This window comes from Otolemur garnettii, unplaced genomic scaffold (genome assembly GCF_000181295.1).
Source record: "Otolemur garnettii isolate 467f Iridium unplaced genomic scaffold, OtoGar3 scaffold00001, whole genome shotgun sequence".
Lineage (NCBI taxonomy): Eukaryota > Metazoa > Chordata > Mammalia > Primates > Galagidae > Otolemur > Otolemur garnettii.
The window spans coordinates 54,051,217-54,071,877 of record NW_003852396.1 but is presented as its reverse complement, the minus strand read 5'-3'; the positions used below and the strand labels follow the sequence as shown (position 1 = coordinate 54,071,877).

Genomic DNA, 20,661 nt, shown 5'->3' with positions numbered 1-20,661 from the left:
AGTACCTATAATGAATTTCTTGACCTCATTGCTGCTTCAAGACCTTTTATTCTCTCCCTCCTCCTTAAAGATTCCCAGATTTGAGTCTCACGTTATCAGTTCACACTTTGTATTGCCTCTCCTTGTCGTAATCATCTCCTGCTCCCTGAGACACTTACCCATTTCTCTGAGGATTATTCATTCTTGGCTTTGCATAACTCTTTATCATTATAGCTCCCAAAATAACTCTTAGACACTACATTAGGCCCAGACAATCTTTCCAGTCCCCTGGCTTCTCAGTTCCTGATTTCTATCTTCAAAGTTGTGTTCTCTTCCTCCACCTCACTCACTGCATACTTTTGATCAGTAATAGCAAACCCTCCACACTCTCCAGTCAACACATTGATCTTCCTATTCACTCCCTATAAACTCCAATTCCAAGAATTTCTTGACCTAGATTTCTCCGTCTATTAATCCTGTTTTTACTACCCTTTCCTCTTCTCCCACCCGCAATTTCTTGTTTATGTAGCTTAATAAGCAATTGATCCCTCACTCATGTGAGTGGTCATTCGCTTCTGTGAAGTATGACTGAATTAAATGACAAAGATTACATAGAGATCTATCCTTTAAGGTTTTTCTAGTGATATATCAGGTTTACAACTTTCCTTAGTTCATCATTTATGTATGTATGCAAAATCTGATATATATGATTATATATATATGATATATATATATGATTATATATGATTATGACACAGTGTGTCATAATCCCTACTTAACAAAGGCCAGTGTCATAGAATTTCTTTAACATGAAAATAGAACATCTACCCTTTCCATATAGTTATAGCTACGTATCATATAATAATACCACATGACTTAGGAAAAAGTTAAGCTCGTATGTTAAGCAACTATTATCATTCATAGAATGATAAATTTCATTCTATTTCTATTATAACAGCGTATTGAAAGAAATTAAATGTTATCATCCCCAAATAAATTTCTTTGTTATTAAATTCCCTTTTATTTATAAAGAATAAAGTACTCTCAATAATGTAACAATAATGTAGCTTGTTTTATTATTATTATCATATATTTGTTGCTTAAATTACCTATGACCTTATGGGGAGATAAAACATGAATTCAATTTGTAGCCTGCTTCAGACTCAAACTATCAATGCCTTTGATCAATGCCAACCAATTTCCTGTGTGTGACATCAGTGTCAGGTATTTGATGCTATAGGATTTATATCAAAAAGATGCTTTTTGGATTCAAAACAATGTTTTGATTTTATCTGCAGTGTGGTTCCAACCTATATTCTGGTTCTGCTTTGAGATCCATCTGTGACAATAATGCATCTTGATGTTCTGGAACCACTCAACAGAACTCCTTCAGGTAAAGATGAGGTGTTGCTTCCTCCTAGTAGGTATTGTGAAATTTAATTAATGAGTATGAAGCAGATGGCCAGTACCAGATGAAAGGCACCACAGTGGGTAAGCACAAAAAATTATACAAGCATTGCACAATGTATAATCTCACTGGCTCGGCTGATGAAATTCCAGCTAATTGTCTAAAATGGGATTGCTCTTTCCTAGCACCTACAACTGTATTTCAGTGAGACTTGTTTGTTTGGTTAAAAATTGCTTTTAAACTCCAACTCAGGTGACTCAGTTAGTTCAGTCTTTGCTTACAGCTATGTGGGCTGGGTAACAACTGCAGCATTAAATGTATGCGGTTTTCATTTTATGACTTTACTTGCAGATGTGCTCAAGATAGAAAAAGAGACAGTGTTTATGTCTTGGGTCAGTTCTCATCAATTGTCTGTGCTTTTAAGGAGGGCAGTGATGAATGAGATTCTGAGCTTCAAGTAGGATCTCCTGAAAAAAAAAGCATCATGAGAGATTACCTTTGACTTTAATGGAAGAGAAGCACAGTTGTAGCAAAAGTGCCTTCTCATATTTGTAATTACTGTTGTCAGGGCAGAAAGGAGAAGGATATTCCTATACAGGGGAAGGAAAATGCCCAGGGATAGGACACACCCTGTCCTGCCCCCTCAGGCTCCGAACAAAGAAAATATTTTGTAGTTAGATTTTTTTTTTCTTACTAACTGGCTAACCTGAAAATAACCGATCGAATTCTATTACCCCATGGCTCAGTCACTGGGTCTTGATTAAATTCTACTTGCTTTTCTTCATGCCCCTGCAGAAACAGCTTATCCTCTGAGCGGATATTATTTGAGGGGTTGGTTTAATTTTTAATCACTCTGAAAGGGCCTTTGGGCTTCAGAAAATTTAAAACTATAGAATTACCTCGTCCTTTCCTGGAGCCAATGAACTGGGCAGATTCTTTGCATTCCACGTCACGTTTACTAGCTCCGGCATTTTAGCTAAAGTTTCGGTTTCTCTCTCAGCAGCTGGAAACCTACCTCCTTGTGCAACAGAAACTAAATAGGAACCTCAGGCACCCTGCGCTGAGCAGACGTTGGCATCAGTCCCCAAATATTGGCGTGCGGAAGACCCACAGTCTCCCTCTTCGCCTTTTCAGAAGCGTGAAAGGGAACAGAGGACGTGTGCCAAGTTCTTACTTGACTCTAGTATTTAATCAAGCCTCACCCGGGCACTTCTGAAACTCTCCAGCTTCAAAATTGAGAGTAAAAACAAAGAGAGTACGGGATGAAAACTACTTAACTGAGGAGGCCCCCAGGATCACTCAGGGTCACGTGGGCATTCTCCAACAGGCCTCACTTTAGCACCCCAGCTCCTGAAAGTCAGCAAGGAGCCCGATCTCAGCCCGTATTTGTGACACAAGACTCCACAGCCTTCTCTAGGATTCCAGTGCACATTAATCTGCTCTGCCTTACTTGATACAAAACCAGTTTCAGGGGGGCCTCCTGCTGACTCCTTCACCTTCTCTGCAGTCTCTGTTAAGCACACAGGCAAAGCAGCTCACTGGGGGAAAGAGGTGTTTACCAGTTAGGAGGACAACAGAGGGGTGGGAACAGACCACAGGTGCAGGGCACACGTAACCTGTTTCGGTTTCCTCAGCGGAAAGGGGGGACCCCAGCCTGTGTAAGAAATTCCTGATACACCCGATGACTTGACCAAAGTCTCTGTCCACTTAGGTCAAGAAATGGATGCCCCTTGTTTTGCCATCGCTGACTAGCACTGCCTGCCCTAAAGGCAAAACGAGCAGCCTATGAAAACTGGAGGGTTGGGCTTTTTTGTATTGTTGTTAAAGACCTGAATGAGGTGATATCTCGAGGCTTACAGCCCAGAAGCGGTCGGTCAGGTTCTTGGGTGTGCTCTTACACAAGCAAGACACAGCCCCACCTAAGTTGGCCTCCCTGGCACCTTCCTGCTCCCTGCAACACTGTCACAAGTAATCTGTTTGTTTTCCCTAATGCAAGACGGACGCATCACAGCCAGGATAGCTGTGATATTTCAGATCCCGTTTGTAAATACCTCCTAGACCTGAAGGTAAGTGTGTGCTTGGTTACGTAGGGGGTGTGTGTGTGTGTGTGTGTCTTTCTCTCTTTTTCATTCTCTCTCTCTCATTTATTTTCCAAAGAGAGTCACAGCCGCCTCACCTTTTGACAGAATAACCTGGCAAGTAGCTACAGCAACTCCTGTAAAAGACAGGTAGTTGTTCCATTAAGTAATTACTTTCCAAATGAGGGTTCGCTCTGTTAAATAAGTCAACTTTAAGAATTACTGCCAAATTTGCTAGGTGATGAAGACTTACATGAAAACCTTATTTAGCACAGACATGACTATAAAACAAAATTTCCTTGCATTGGAGCTCAGGAAAGTTTTTAAAAATGATTAAAGTGGAAATGGCAGCATGAATAGAAATTGAATCTGATAAGGTTTAAATTACGCATTCTACTTTAGGTAGATAGCTTTTGAAAAGCAAACTTCTAATATGGTAGAAGCTTCTGTACATCTTTTTCAAGGGTTCTTTAAATTAGAAAGTTGGCAAAGTGTTGTCCAGTATGTGCAATTATTTCATTTAGTGTGATATCTGTACATGCCTGCACCCATTGGTAATCTAAAAGGCTAAGTCATTGAAAGAACATGTTCCAGGGGGTGAAAATGTGAACACAATTCCTAAGATTATTTTCAGGTTGTGGCATATAAGGCTCCTTTTATTAAAGGGATGCTTATGTTCCATTTCTTCACTTTCTATTTGATCCATACAGGCTTCTCCTGAAGTATAATAGAAGCTGGAAAACCTTATGCTTGGAAATTTGAATGTAGAACATTTATTTGGAGACATAATCTTATTTTCTAACCTGGACACTCATCCAGCTCATTTATTAAATACTGGACTTTGTGAATGAGAGCATGTTAGTTAGCAGGTCTGTGAAATATTCTATATTTCTCCTGGATTTATGCATACCAGTCTTTTAATTAGAATGGCATTTATAAACTTTTGAAATTTGTTTTTCCCTGCAGGAAAGCCATGCTTTGCTTTTCTTTTCTTTTCTCTCTCTCTCTCTCGTTTCTATACTCAAAAGCATAGGCACAATTCTTTTTCTGGTTTTTCACTGTTCCAAACACCTCTTAGAAAGGAGGCATTTTTTTTGAAGCCCAATTTCTTAAATGCTCAGGAACTGTAGCCCTTTCATTTAGAGAAAACAAATACTGTCCAAGATTGTTTGGAAAGACCGTTCAGAATAATATTCAAGTTCTGCCTCGGACACTAGCGACGTAGCAGACTGAGTTTCCCAGGGCCAAGACAAATAAAACCCACCCACCTTAATTTATATCCTGAGATCTATAACAAGAAAGGATCAAAAGTAACATTGAGAAAGGGTAGCCCAATTTATAGTCATCAGTTATTTCACTAGACCAACATGTTTTTTATATTATTTGCTCAGTGTACCTGAACTAATGTTTTTACCTAAAATTTCTGATTTTTACTGAGTTTAGAAGGACGCTCATTTCTTTTGTCCTTGAGTGAGTTCACTACCTGCCACAAATCAGGGCATGTCTTTATTCCAAAACTTGGTAGAAAGTGGGTATGGCTCAGTTTCAATCATGATTTTATATAATTAATAGGAAGCAAAATTATCCACAGCGATTATTATTAACTTCCTTTACTGGTTACAAATTCAGAGTTTTTTTTTTTTTTTTTCTCCTCTCACCATCCTCTGCAGCCCTCCATACAAAAAGTAGTAATGTGAAACCACCTTTCCAGAGCCAACACCAGAGAACGAGGAGAAAAGTCCTGTTCATGCTCCTTGTGCAGAGGAATTGTTTAACAAAAGTGAAACTCACTCTAAAAATATATTTTGAAAGTGGTTAAAGGCTAGAAAACAATAAAACTCTTTCAATCCATACAGGAAAGTTTAGAATCTGTATTTGAGGTATCATGAAATGGCTGAAAATCTGCTTGCTTTTTCTGTTTGCTTTATAGTAATTCTACCCTCAGAAGTTTTTCAAGTTTGGGATGATCTTAGGCCTTTGAAGTTCTTAGGTAAAGATCAGGAGGAGAATTGACCCGGTTTGCTACTTCTGAATTCTCTTCCTCGACAATTCTACTTTTCTTCTCATCCCACCTTCTGTCTGCCCCCACAGCGCACCTGGCTGACGGCTGAATCTGGGCACACTGGTGCATGCCCTCCAGACCCAGCATAACTTCAGCCTTAAGTAAGGACTATATAACAAGGTTGGAATATTGACGTGTGCACATTTGGTAATGGAGAGAGGCTTAGAGGGAAACACAGAAACAAAAATACATAGATTTCCCTTCATGGTTTGCTCTCTGCAATTTCTGTAGCACTTCCATGAGCTTTTGCTGCTTCCAATGTGCTGTGTTCAATGCAGGACGGGGTCACATTGAACCAAAATCACCTAATTCTTGCTCCAGCAAAATTTCAGGGCTGGAGTTGTGAATAGCCGATGGGTTCCATTCCCAGCTGTTTTGATGCCTTTAAGATGAAGGAGGTGGAACATGGTTCTCTAAGAAGCAGAGCCCCCACGCCCCTCCCTCCCCCCACACACTATCCAGACAACGGGAAGAAATCAGCCTTCACAAAACCCTTATCTGCAGCTGTATTAATTTCTGAATGAACTACAAATAGTGTTCATAACATACTGTCTCATCCCCTCCTCCCTTTCTCTCATTTTTCCCAAGAGATAAATTATGGGCAGTAACAAAATGCTTGGCTTGTTTGGGGTATTGACACCCTAGGTTTTCACATTGCAATCAAACACGGGGTGAAGGAGTGAGACATCCCCCTGGTGGTTCAATGTTCCAGGCAAGGTGAAACAGAAAGAGTTAAAACTCACTTTGTGGACTCTTATTACAGGAGGGGAATGAAAGCTCAGTGCTACATTCCTCATACGTAATGCTGGACAAGAACTAGAAGAACAGGCTGAGAGGCTTTTTCCCCTCTAGTGACCACTTCATTAGGCAGAGAAAATAAGCAAAACATTTAGGCATCAAAAAAAGCAAATCGAACGGCATAATCATGTGAAAAAGAATGGCCAAGTACATTCACAAATCAGACCACTAGCAGCAGATAATGGAAAAGACGCATAGGTTTGCTATGAACTTTACAGAGTTTACAAAGAGAAAGATGCTTCTAAAAAGGTACACACAACTATTTTTACACTACACTGACTTGTATTTCACATGTGCTAGGTGAGGCATACATTAAAAAAATATATATTGTTGGAACTGTATCCAGGGATAATCACTCATGTTTTGATAAATACCAATGTGAAACTACCCGATAAAGGTATCCAGGCAGACCCATAGAGACAGTTGTTAGGATTTTCTTAAATTAAGGAGAAAGTGTAGTTTGTGTATTTGACGTGTACTTTGAAGTTAGGAGGCCCACATTTCCAGTGGTTAAAAAAAAATAGGATGACAAATTGCTCTGGTGAGAACAATTAAATTTAGAGTGACCATGCTAAAAAAATGATGGTTGGAAGAATTTCTAAAAAGCTCCTTTGAAGCATCTGTTAGATAAGTTCTCCCACGTGCCAAGGTTTGAATCTTAACCCTTTCTCCTGGTCATGCACTGTGTGTCCCTGGACACACTATATCCATTCTTTATGCTCTACTCTATCACCTGCAAAACACAATTCATCCTTCCTCATTGTTTGATTCATTGTTCAGGGGAAATAATTGAATGGAAGATGCCTAAAGCAGCGGAGACAACAAATGCATGAGTCCTACCTTTTCCAATCACGCTGAACATTTTTAGGACCTAGATCAGAAAAGTGAATGAAACATCACAGGAAAGTGAATGAGATAAAATAAGCAGAATGATCACAAACACAAACCCGACGTAATCACAATCGGGTCAAGAGACAAAGTCTCACCAGCCCCCAAAGTCTCACCCAGTCAATACATTTCTCTAGTTTCCCAAGTTGCCACTTTACCCACTTCTGACATGACTGCTTTTTGACTTTGACCTTTATCCACAGCACATGAAACCACACAGCACCACTGGCTTTTTAAGCTCTGCTTTGTGTTTGTGAGGACCATCCATGTTGTTGCATGTGGCACTAATTTGTTAACTTTTGCTGTCTGAATATACCCTAACTCATTACCCAACCTGTGAAGAACAGACATCTAGGTTTGAGGTTCCTGTAAATAATGCTGCTATTAATGCTCTTGTATGTCTGCCTGCCTTTCTTTTTAAGTAGACTTTCCTTAAACAAAAAGCATAGGAGATTGAAGGTATTAAATCTCTAAAACATTAGGAATCCACAGGTATGGACAACACAGCTTGTTAAAAGCTTTGGAAGAAAAATACTGTGTCAGGATGTAGGACAGATATATTTAAGTTGTACCACTATGCAGAAAATCATACATAAAAGCATAAAAGTGAGCATTTAAAACCAAAAGATAATCAGTAGGAGTATTGAAAGGCTCCTTAGACTTTAAGAAGAAAAAACAGCAAGGGAGACAATATTTGTACAAATTTCAAGGATCACACTCAGGAAACGTCAGGAAAGTATGGGGCCTTTTGCTATCTCAGCCTGAAAGCTTTTAGTGAAAAATAAGGTCTGAGTCAAAGAACATCATCAATGCTCAGAGTCTACTGCTCAAGGAGGGCTAGTTTAATTTAAAAAATTATAGATTTTTATTAAAAGCACTTTTAATTTTAGCCCCTAATTAAACTGGGGTCAGTAGAGTTGGCTTTGAATCCAACCTCTTCCATTCACTAGATTCCTTTTCTGGCCACTTTGAGCTTCAGCTTCTTTATCTGGAAAATGGGTACAATTCAAGCTATTCTTTTTGCCTCAAGGTATTCTTGTGAGGATCAAGTGAGATGATACAATAAACTTTGTAACCTGGAAGACACTACAGAGATATTATATTTGAATAATAAATGGTTATTAACTTCTCTTAAGTGCTTACTTTAGGCTAGGTAGTTTTTGGAGTGCTTCCACTGAAGACATTTCATTTAATTTCCAGAACAGAACTATGCAGTCAGTTTGCTTATTATAATGATGATAAAGCAACTGGTTATTATGATGATTATTGTTCAGAAGCTGTGACAAAAGCCAGAATTTTAATATAAACCTGATTCCAAAACCTTTCTCTTTAGATTCTGTTTATGAATTGTACCACTTCTGTACACGGGAGGCCTAATAATGGACCTGGGTTGGAGGTCAGGGCCCTTAGTTTCACACCTGCCCTTACCTCGCCAGGTGAAGTTTTCCACACACGCCTCCAACCATAGTCTTCATTCATAAAATAAGGGAGTAAGATTAAGGAATATTATAATATCTGAAGGTCTTCTAATTCTCCTCAACTGGGGATTTAGTAGAAGGGCATCATGACATGGAAAGTATTGTGAAAAACGACATGCTAATTTAAAATTCAAACAATTCAGACCAAAGACTAATGAAGTAGATGTAAGGAAATTTCTCACTTATATCCGCTTGAAAAAGCGTGTGTAATCAGAAATGTAACTTTCATAATAAATATTTCAAATTATATCTCTATAAAGAACATTTATTTAAATTGAAGAAACCAGTCAGCTGTTCCTGTCCTATCTTTATAATATTTTTAAAATTTTACTTAGTAGCACACATACAGTTTTATACTGTATGTAGACATATATAATGTGTGTGTGTGTGTGTGTGTGAGATGTGTGTGTATATATTTCCACTTGCTCCAAACTAAATAATCTTTGAAATAGTAGTCTGGCTTGACAATGCCTTTGCATGGGATTTCCCTAGAAGGAAGGAAGAAAGAAATATTACATAGAAAATAAAACTCAATGACCCTGATTTAAGAACATATCCAAGAGAATCTTTCATTTTTTTTGATTAAAGAACATATGGTCTCAATGACTTCTTTTGATTTTTATCACTTTAAAACATAAATATCTATTTAATACTAAGAATATCTTGTTTAGTAATGTAAATGATTCTTTTCTTTCAGAGCCCATTTAATAAATCCAATACCAAAGAAGGCTGCCATGCTGACCTTAGTCAGAATTCTGTTGATTTCAACTTTGTTCAGTTCACCACTATTTGGGAGCTATGGGGACGAAAATCCAGAAATAAACACAACACAAAGCATTAGAGAAAGTTTGAAAACAGTGGGAAATCAACCTATTTCTTTGGTGAGTGAAGCCACTTCAAATCCAAATGAGAAAAATCTGAACACCTCAAATCCTATCACAAGTCATTCCCCTCTTTTGGACCTATTGAATGACATGCATGCAATGAAAAATATTTCCCATAACTTGTCAACAGAGACCTTTTCGGGGACTCCAAAACCCACATCCATGTTTTCTACAACCCCTGTTTTGGTGCACGGGTATGTTTCTAAATTGCCTTGGAATGCATCTATAACAGACAAAAATCCTTTGCTGGTGTCTTCTCCTGATACTACACCTACCGTACCTCTAGAAAACTTCACTTGGTCTTTGGCCAATGATACCACGAAACCTCCTGACAATAGTTCCAGTACAGTTGGCCTCCTTCCTCCAGAACCAACTAGCAAGTCTGTGACACCTGGGATAGTAGAACAAACTGGATGGCTTACCACAGACAGCGAAAGCTTTGCTGGATTCACCCCCTATCCAGAAAAAACCACTCTACAGCCGACCTTAAAATTCACCAATAATTCAAAACTCTTCCCAAATACGTCAGGTCCCCAAAAAGGTAAATAGAAATGAATTTAACTTTCTTTTTGTGTGGAACTGAATCACTAAATAAGTCCTGCTAGCAAACTAGAGAACGCCACAGCACAGGTCGTTTCTTACTTTTAAGGTATTATGAGGATATTTGTTGGAAATAGTGAAGTAGTTTTAGAGCTTGAGTAAACATATACTAGTGAAAATCTGAAGTAGGTTAGGTTGAGAAAAGGTGGAGGCAGTGTGAGATACCAGGGAACAGCTTTCACTGAACCTTAAAGACTTCCTGGAATTTCACATGGTTATAAGAATACGATAAGACTGAACTTTAAAAATACCTGTGCGAGTTTTGAAAAATTAAACAAAATAAACGAATTTATAAATTATGTGACACTATCGCAAAAATTTCTTACGTTGACATTTTTATACTTGATTTAGGGATTATGTCAAATTTTTAAACATAAAGCAGGAAAGAAATCCAAGATTGAATAATGCTTTTATTGTGTTTTGTTTTTCAGGCCTAATTGTGTTTATTTTTTCTTTATTTACTTATTTTTATTTTTTTATTCTTTTGCACTTTTTGGCCAGGGCTAGGTTTGAACCTGCCACCTCCGGCATATGGGGCTGGCACCTACTCCTTTGAGCCACAGGTGCAACCCTTTCTTGATTTTTTTTTTTTGTTTAAGACTACAGTTTTTTATCCATGAACTTACTGACTTGCAGTGTAACTTACTTAAAGGTTATATTAATAATGTAAAAACAAAATCATATACAATTGCTATTTGAAAGTGATAGCCAGCTTATAGAAAATGTTATAAATTCTAAAACCTAGGCTTTATTATAGCACTGCAATCAATGTACTGTATAGATACACATATTTTCATTTAAGCTGTGATTATAACACATCCTGTCATACATACAAACTCCTATAGTACTTCAGAAAATATCACTTCTATTTTCTCCATCTAAACCTAATCTACATATTGGGACTAATGAGTACCTCTGCCGTTGTTCGTTTAGCTAAAGGTAATTTAGTTAACTTCTTCTATTTTAGTATCAATTTTATCATACTACAACATGAAAGTTAATTATTTAAAGAAATGTTGCTTTATATAAATCAGAGGCCATGTAGGCCCCTTGCCTACCCAATTTATGTGCTTCTCAAAGAAGGAAAATATGGAAAAGAAAATACACTAAATTTGAGTTCAGGGAGCGTTTTAAAGAGTTTATTGATAACTCCGTATCAACAAAAATCAGTAAAAATGATGATACAGTGATACTCTGGATTCCCTTATAAAAGCTATTTTTCTTGGGCAAGGCATTGCAAACATCTTGCTTTGGTCTCTTTCTTGGATCCAGAAATAACCTGCTTCTGACTGCTTTTTCTTTATAGTGCCTTTTTACTTGGGGTTTGGGGGAGTCGCTTCTTATCACTCCTATTAGCTTGATACTCTTGAATTTATAGAAATAGGTTCAAAGTTCATTTCATCATTAAAGTTCATCGTATTCAGAGTTTATGAAAAACTTAATATAGCATTCAACAGGAAGTTATATCTCACGGAGTATACACACAGCGTTTCAGTACTATGGATGTTAATTTTGCCAACAGACTGCACGTAGTACTTTATACACACTCCCTCCAGACTCGTTCACACTATCTCACTATTATCTGATTAAGAAACCTTTATTAAACAGTCTATGGTCTATATAAAGTCCATATGCATATTATTTCTGTTCTTTGCATAAGTATTTTCTATTCATGCTCTGACATGTTTCTTTCGTCTCTAGAGAACAGAAGCACAGGAATCATATTTGGGGCCATTTTAGGTGCTATTCTGGGTGCCTCCTTGCTTACACTTGTTGGCTACGTGTTGTGTGGAAAAAGGAAAATGGATTCATTTTCCCATCGGCGACTGTACGATGACAGAAATGAACCAGGTAAGGAGCTACTTTCAAAATTTCATCTGAGCAGAATGGTTTTCATGAAGTGAGAAGGCCAATGTTGGCTACATCGCCTAGAAGGAATTCGGGAATTTATACGACGGACACAAAGGATTGACTCTGATGCGGCTTTGGTTTATCAAATTGTACACCTGTGAGTGAAGTTTAAAAACATTTGGAACTTCGGCTTATCGCATAAAAAATAATTTTAAATAATAATTCCAGAATCTGAAACATATGTATAAAATTGGAAGATAATGATATGGTAGTAAGAAAAAAATGGCTGTTGTGTTAGCAAGTGACTACAAGCAAGGTTATTGCCATTGTTAGGTCTGTAAGCAGCTTTAATTTGAACAGAGATGTGTTCTAATTTGGACCTCCTCTAAAGCTTACCCAGACACAGTAAACTTCCATGAATCATCTAAATGATTTACTAGAGAGTATCTACCTGAATGCCCATCAACTCAGGAAAGGATTCCCAAATGATGGTATATGTATACCATGGAGTACTATCAGCCATAAGAAAAGCTGATGACTTTACATCTTTTGTAGTAACCTGGATGGAGTTGAAACACATTCTTCTTCACATGCTCTAACACATGCTCATACAGGAGAAAAACTTAATTCTATTCAAGTTGGAGGGAAGAGGAACAAGGAAGGGGGAAAGGAGGGAGGGTTGGAGTGCTTCCACTTAAAAGGCGCAAGGTAGGGCTGTATGGCACACCTGTAGGTTGCGGGACACAACTACAAGAGGGATCTACCTAAAAAATTCAAAAATTGTGACCTGGTTGTTTGTATCTTCACAATAACCTGAAATTAAAAAAAAAAAAAAAGAGTTTCTAAAATGTGCACATTTATACACATAAACTCACAATGTATCTTAATTCAGGAATTTTCCACTTATAGAAAAGTCCAACCATAAAATCTATGTAAGAAAGCTATGTATGCTAAAAATAAAGCAGCAAATTTGATCTTTAATAATATTATGTCAATTAGAACAGAAACAAAAAAATAGATAACTTGACATATCTATTTTTATACTCCAGGAAAAAAAGTTTTCTGGTTTATACAAGGAACTCTTGTCACTGTGACAAATAGGTAAATGCTTTTTCATCAATGAAATCTTAAAGAGTTATGATAAATTTGATTATGACTGATGTATTTCTCATATTTGGAACCTAATTCAATAATTGTAATTTTAATTGAATTCTGTTTATGAGTTTCTAGTAATCCATATACAACAAAAAGTAATGCTCTTCAAAATTAAAGAATAGACTTTCTATCAGCAGTGGTTTCTAAACTTTTTTTAACCTAAGATCCTTTTTACATATAATCTCATGGAAAAACTCAATCTATCAAATTTAATATGATCAAAGCTTTGAGACACTTCTCCTATATACCTATATTCCTGGGAGGCCTGTTTGTAAACACATGGCTTAAGAAATAGATAGGTAAACATACGATGATCTTAAGTGAATAGATTACCAATTTAATTAGTTAATACTTCAAGATACGTAGTACATGTTCAGTTTTCCTTTGAAAATAAATTCATATTGATAAGGAAATCACTGGCTATCTGCTTAAAAGGGGAAAAAAAATCCCTATGTCTTTAATCAGAAAACCTTAAGGGCATAATGGCTTAGATCTATAAGAAAGAAACATAAGCTTTCAAAAATGTTTTTTTCCTTCTTTCTTTATCTTAAATGTCTTGACCTTGAATAGTGACATTGGTAAAATAACAAAATTGATTTTAAAAATAAGACCTTATTTTTTCAAAAAACTTTTTAAACCAGAAGTTAAAAAAAGTATTGACAAGGCCCTGAAATGACCAGGTTCAAAGGTCAACGAAGCCTACGCCTACAATTCTTTATATCACATACTGATATACTTTTGTTGTGATCTCTTCCCTAGCTACTTTACTGATGGTCCACCAGTTTTGGAAGTAGAACCATTCTCTTAGTCTCAGAAAGAAATGCAACTTGAAAAACATCTGCTTATTTCACGTTTTATAACGAAAATCTGAAAATCCCACATAAAACCCATACCTAGTTCCTCATCTAGAATCAGGTAGATGCATCTTTCAGACTGTCACCATGACAATTTTGTTTGTCACGTTCCTTTTGCAGTGCTGCGATTAGACAATGCACCAGAACCTTATGATGTGAGTTTTGGAAATTCTAGCTACTACAACCCAGCTGGGAATGATTCATCCAGGCCGGAAGGCCGAGAAGATGCCCGGGATAGCATTCCCATGGATGATATACCTCCACTTCGCACCTCGGTGTAAAATGAGGAGGAACAAGGCTGCTAGCAGCAAGTTCCCTCTCCATCCTTGCTTTTTAAGAAACTCATCTCCCAGAAGGTTACACAAGGTCACTGTCAAGTGGATTGTGCCAAGGAGAATTTAAAAAATGTGAGACTAGTAGCAGAAACACAGCATAAATCATCTGAAAGGTTTCCTTTCTTATAATTTTTGGCCATGCTGAAGCATTTGTTATGTAACCTTAATTTGTATTGTAGACATTTTTTTCATAGTAGGAAATGTTTATGGAAATAGATAAAATTAAAAGATTATATCCTACTAGCCCTGCTCAATAATTCAATAATAAAACTCTTTCTATAAAAATAAGAACTCCAAGCTATATTTTGTTATTTATTGGGGCTTTTGATGGAAACCAATGGAGTTGGCTTTTCACTGCTGTACCTGCACTCCTGGTATCATAAAACAAGATTAGCGTTTTCTTGAAGGAAAATTGGAAAAGTGATTTTTTACAAATAATAATCATAGTAATAATAATAAAACATGAATTTAAAGCTAGAAAGAGTTTTCCTTAACCCAGAGTTTCTGTTCTGGGGAAATTAAGGCAACAAGAGCAAGAGACCTATGTTCTAGAACATTACATTTTCTGGACCAGTGCATACATGATCAGCCCCTTGCATTGCCAAGTTGACAATGACTCCATTCAACACCGATACAGAAGGAAAGCTGGCCCTAATAAGGACAGTAGCTTCTTCTCTAAGAATCTTGTGAACATTGAGGAATTTCAACTTGTCTAAATATTCTTTAAGCTTTAATTCACTAGGTGCCTTAAAAACCCAAAGAGAAACATGGTGGAAAAAATCAGGCAAAGAATATACCTGTAATTTGTACAATTTTAAATGGTTAGGTTGTGCTCAATGAGGCATGGGATAGATTCTGCAGCTCAAAATGTATACAGCATAAGGTTACAAGAGGTGAATGGAAATATTACAAATTTCCTGAGCATTATTTTCGTGAATAATAATACAAGAATCTTAATTTGGATGTTGGGATGTTTCAGTTTGTTTTTAATTATCACCTGCTTTCACAGGAGAGACATGCTTCTCAGTGGAGGGAGGTCTAGGTCAGAGGGTGAGATCAAGAGTTGAATTCTCAAAGAAGCAGTGATACGAGGGCAAACAAAGCGAGTACCAACCTAGAGACATTATTGGTGAATCGATACATGGGGTGTGTGTATAGGAAACACAGCAATAGTGCCAGAAAACAAGGGCTAGAAAGTAATAAAAGAACATACTTACCCCAAATGGCCATAAAGATAGCAAAGAAGACTGTCCCTCCATTGTCAAACAAATATGTCACCTTAACAGAAAACAAGCAAAAGTATTAGTCCTAGTACTGATGATAATAATCCAGTGAATACTATTTGTAGTTTGGTACTTTTTTTTTTTCTTACAAATGCAATTCCATTATTTTATAGTTTATAAATACAGTATATGAGATCCTTTCATGGGTCCTGTGACTACTTTATGTGATTTTTTCCAAGGAGATAGGTGAAGAAAGATTCTTCCTCTTTTCTTTTCTCTTTCCTTTGATTCCCCTTTACTTCACCTTCATTTCTGCTTGGAGTTGTTTCCACCACCCTGTGGAAGTGTGAACACTGGAGACTAGGAGCAGAGCTGAGACCAGATGCAGCGGCTTGCAGGCTGGGTGCAGGTGTTAGACTAAACAACCCTCAAGCAGAGGCTAAACGGAGGGGCTGATAGCTGGAGGCAAAGAACCCTATTCAACTAGCCTGATGGCCATCTCTGCAACCCTACTGAACTCTGGCTAATTATAATATCACTTACATTGTGGTTTTAAAATTTCTCCACTTTGAAAACACCATGACAGTTCTGAGACCACCATATAAAGTATGAAAATGAGAGGGAAACCAATTCTAGGAATTACCACCTAAATTCGTAGTAAAAGTCAACCCCTGTCCTTAAATATTCTTCCCCTCAATTAGCAAGACTCTGAAAGATCTACCAGCACTTCGGCCAGCTACTCTTTTTGAGCCTATCTTTCACCCTCTTTCTTTCTTTTTCTCTCTCTCTGTCACTTTGCTTTCAATAAAAATAGCTGGTGCATGCTTGGCTTCTGTGGCACATCTTGAAACTCTTTTCTTCCTATGATTACCAAGACCCTGGAAAGATTTCTGTTCAGAGGTCACTAACAAGTATTTTTGGGTCATGGGTATTCAAACTACAACATGAGTTGTAAGACGTTAGCTTTTCAGGTGAGGTGCACTTCCTGTTAGCAAAATTCCTGGAGTGTGGAAGTTGGAAAATATAGAATTTTGGCAACAAGCCACTTCTGATGGGAAAGTGTCCCAGTGCTACCCCTACTCTCATATCTTCTAAAATGTATCAGGGCCCACCAGCAGCTATGACATAGAATGAATCCCATGTTAAGTTACTCAAAAAGTTTCACAAATCATTGGACGTGTATGATACAGATCAAATATTTTTAAATCAGATATTCACTGAAGCATAATAAAGAACAATGTATAATTTCAGGTCATTATTAGGTATAATTTTCAGGTCATAATGATTGTTTGGTTTTAAGAAAGTGTAAATTCAATTTACCTTTACTTATTTTCATTTGCATTCCCTCACCATATTTGGAAGCAAATAAGGGAAATTAAACTAAAACAGCCACACCATTAAATGTTTGGCTGGCAGGCACACAAATCCTGCAGAAGGTATAGATAGAATCAATAGAGGCATTTTCCTCACAGAGGATGCGGCCAGTTATGGATGAAAGAACATTGTTATAAGGGAAATCGGACTAGAATGAATGATGTCTTCCTTGCTCTAAAGTCTAAAGTCCAGGTGGGGCTTGGTGGGGCCATTAAAATAACATTAATGTTTATTTTAATTGTAACATACAGAGCTCACAGCAAAACAAAATTTAAAACAGTAATCGTAGGATATATTTTCCCATTATGTAGCGTTATTCACAGTATCCTAACAGGAGATGGGCTTCTTTTGAAGGTTTGTGGAGAGGCGCAAATATCCTACATAGCTCTAAAGTTCTATGATTGCTAAGGCTTGAGATTTCTAAATATATCATGAGAACTGGTTTGCAAAACAATCATCAGCATACACTGTGTACATGAGAAAAGAAGATCATAAAGAAATTCTCCTATAGAGTTCATAAAATTACACCCAGCAGGGGGAGCCAGGCTTTTTTTGTTTCCTAGGGCATCCCACAGAGACACCTGAGGCTGCTGAGCTGCTGAACAGCTGTCTGTTTTCCTTTATAGACAGACCTTAGACAGGATACAGCTTCTCAGAGTGTTAAAACAGAGACTCTACACACAGAGTCTTAAAGGTCACAAGAAATAATGGCTCTCCCCTGCTTCAGAAATAACTTGCTCTTAGAAAAATGACAAATGATCCCCCCATTCTTAGCAACGATTATGTTGCCTAGACACCATGTGTCATAATTTATACAGTATTTTCCATTAAGTTCTTCTCATTTGGTTTCTAGGTTTGCTTACAAATCTTCAGGCATTTTTTTACTCACCGACTTTAAACATTTTTAGAAATACACTCATGAGATACAGGGAGTTTCCATGTCATATTCATGTACCATGGAATTACATACATGTGATGCGGGATAAAGCCGGAGAGAGAGTTAAGGAAGACTTCAGGACTTGACCTAAGGATGAGACTAATAATTTGAAATTATAGTGTTAGATTTACCAAGCTATCACACTGGGGTGTAATATGATATGGGAGACCATGGATATAAGAAGACTAATTAGAAGTTTCTGATTCTACCTTGAGGGGCTAAGGGCTGCATTGAGGGTGAGGAGATATGAGTAACAGCAGCTGAATTAAAATGGCAGAGAGAGGGGGAGAGAGACAGACAGGACAAGTCCAGCGTACAGAGTAGATTGCTCAAGGTTAGATTATGGGTGATAGTCAGAAGAATCAAGTGGGAAGTGCCCTCCTCTCTGATAGGACAAGAATCAGAATGTAGGAAAGAAAACTCCAGTTGTAATCTTCAGAAAATTCCCCAGGCGGCATACCAGGCTTTCCTAGAAATCTTGGTCTTTCTAAGAATCTGTCCTATCTAAACAGAGGGCGCTCCCCCCAAAAATGTATACACATTTTAAGAGAAGGAAAAATCTGTATTAAAATTGTAATACTCAAGTCATTAATTGATATCTGCAAATACAAGAGACACAATACCCAGGATAACAAACTATCAGTACGTGTTAAGTGTTTCAATTTTAATACAGTTTTTTCTTTTCTTAAAATGTGTATACATTACATATTTTTGTCACCCCCAGCATGCATCTTTTCTTTCTTTTCTTTCTTTCTTTCTTTCTTTCTTTCTTTCTTTCTTTCTTTCTTTCTTTTTTTTTTTTTTTTTTTTTTTTTGCCAGGGCTGGGTTTGAATCCACCATCTCCAGCATATGGGGCCGGAGCCCTACCCTTTTGAGCCACAGGCACCACTCCCTGCACGAATCTTTTCAATGAATGATTTCATTAGCAAACTAGATTGTCTTTATGGCTAGGGGGACCTAGGGATAAACAATTTATTCAACATTGTTGATGTGAACAGTTGTAGTGTATGAAGAGAGAAGTAAAGCACGCCTTAGACAGAGCTGTGTTTAGGCCCAAATTCTTCATTATCTTTGCCATCTGATTTCTCTTGGAGAGCTGAGTGTGGCTATCTATCAATAAATGTGGGCATAGTTTAAGAAGATGGATTTTCTGTTAGGTTAGATGCTTAACGTCTGTGTTTCCTCCACTCTAGCTTCTGGGTTTTTCTCTAATATTGCTTGATAGGTTCAGAATAACCTAACACTATGGGAACTTATACCCCATCCATGTCCCTGCAGGATAAGGAGTACACAGTGCCTCCTGGTGGACTCTACCACAATAGCCAAGCTATTACTGGGGCATTGGAGAGCAGAAAATTAGAATTTAGGCTGGAGTTCAGCTCCTTCTCTCACTTCCTCAATCTTTAACCCTGGTATAGGGAAAAACCTGAATAAACATCTGTATTTGCTGGACCTGGCTATAAGCTGCATCCAATAACTTGATTAGTTCATTTGCCACATATTGTTTAAAAATATGGTTCCAGTCTTAAAGCTTCAGTTCCTGCCACAGCTGGCCTTGGCAAATAAAAGATAAGGTTGTTTACCAGCCTTGCTTAGAGTTTCATTCTTAGAAATGGGCAACATGCCATATCGCCCTAGCCATGGGCTCTGAGACAACCTCTCTGTCCTCAGCCTATGGTTCTCAGAACTGTTCTTCACTCAAAAGTGAGAGGGAGTTAAACTCAGACTATCTGAGAGCGGATAATCTAATGGTGTCATCTGGAGCAGGGGGTGGCAGATCTAGTGAATGCTGACAAATTTGGTGCCCCGGATTTATCTCCACCTGTCTGTCCAAGGCCAGGCTTTGTCCCACCTGTTGCAGCCAGAAGCCTCAGAATCTAGAATGGGGGTGCCATAGATAAGACTGCTGAGCCCCTCTTCCCTTCCCATGACCTGTTTGCTGGATGGAGACCTCAAAAAAGCATTAGGGTGCTAACATCATTTTGCCCCTAATGCCCCAAATGTTTCTTTTCCATTAGATCTCTATCTCCCTATTTTAATGTAAGGTAGTATTTCTCACCTCATGGAGATGAATGGGCTAAATGTTTGTCCCAGTAGCATGACAGGTGATGGCCTGGCTAGTGGGCATCTATCCAGCACAGCTGCAGGTGGAGTCTGTCTGGGTTTGTGTGTGAGTAGAAGTGACCTTCTGGAGTTACATGTAGGAGCTGGTCTGGGTAAAATCAGGGCCAGTTTTGGGGCCTAATCGTTGTCCAGAAAGGCTGTATGACCAAATCTAACTAGGTGCTGAAGTCAGCGTCTCCATGTGAGGGAAGAGAGCAAGAGGCTTGAAAGGGCCCCCATTGCCTTGGTCAATCCCAATCCTTGTAACCTGGAGGTCCCTCCCTGTCTGCAGCCCCCTACACTGCAGCAGTGCCTGTCATCCCACCTGAGATATCAGGTCCTGGACATTGGGGTGCTAAGAGTCCTTTCCCCATCAGCAAGGGGTGGAAGTGGGGTTGATAAATGTGGGATAAACCTTCCCCTATCACACTCCAATTAATGCTGAGTAGAGCAGGAGGAAAACCCGGATGTGAGCACCACAGTTGAAACTGGCCTTGCCCAAGGTGCTCCATGCCATTTTGGGTCATATTTTAGCTTCAAGCTGGAAAGGGATAGGTGACCTGAACTCAGCCCCAACTACTCCCAGCCTCCCTTTCCCAAGCAACTCCAGAGCCCTACTGTTGGAGAAATAAACAACCCCCGCCCCCCGCCAA

The 20,661-nt window shown here is 38.1% G+C and overlaps 2 protein-coding genes across 3 annotated transcripts in view; one reads left to right on the top strand and one right to left on the bottom strand.

Moving 5' to 3' along the window:
* ANO3 (anoctamin 3) overlaps positions 1-20,661 on the bottom strand; it is a 413,466-nt gene that overhangs the window by 58,349 nt on the left and 334,456 nt on the right. Inside the window, 1 exon segment of the mRNA XM_003781189.2 lies at positions 15,588-15,648. Within this exon segment, the coding sequence (XP_003781237.2) occupies positions 15,588-15,648 (61 nt within the window).
* Positions 9,399-14,316, top strand: MUC15 (mucin 15, cell surface associated). Of its 2 annotated transcripts, XM_012801509.2 has the most exons (3): positions 9,399-10,116; positions 11,877-12,026; positions 14,156-14,316. In XM_012801509.2, exons 1-3 carry the CDS (start codon positions 9,426-9,428, stop codon positions 14,314-14,316), a joined length of 1,002 nt encoding a protein of 333 aa, XP_012656963.1. In that variant the 5' UTR covers positions 9,399-9,425. The 2 variants fall into 2 exon arrangements, with proteins under 2 accessions (XP_012656963.1, XP_012656966.1); XM_012801512.2 differs by lacking the exon at positions 11,877-12,026 and having other exon boundaries at positions 9,411-10,116.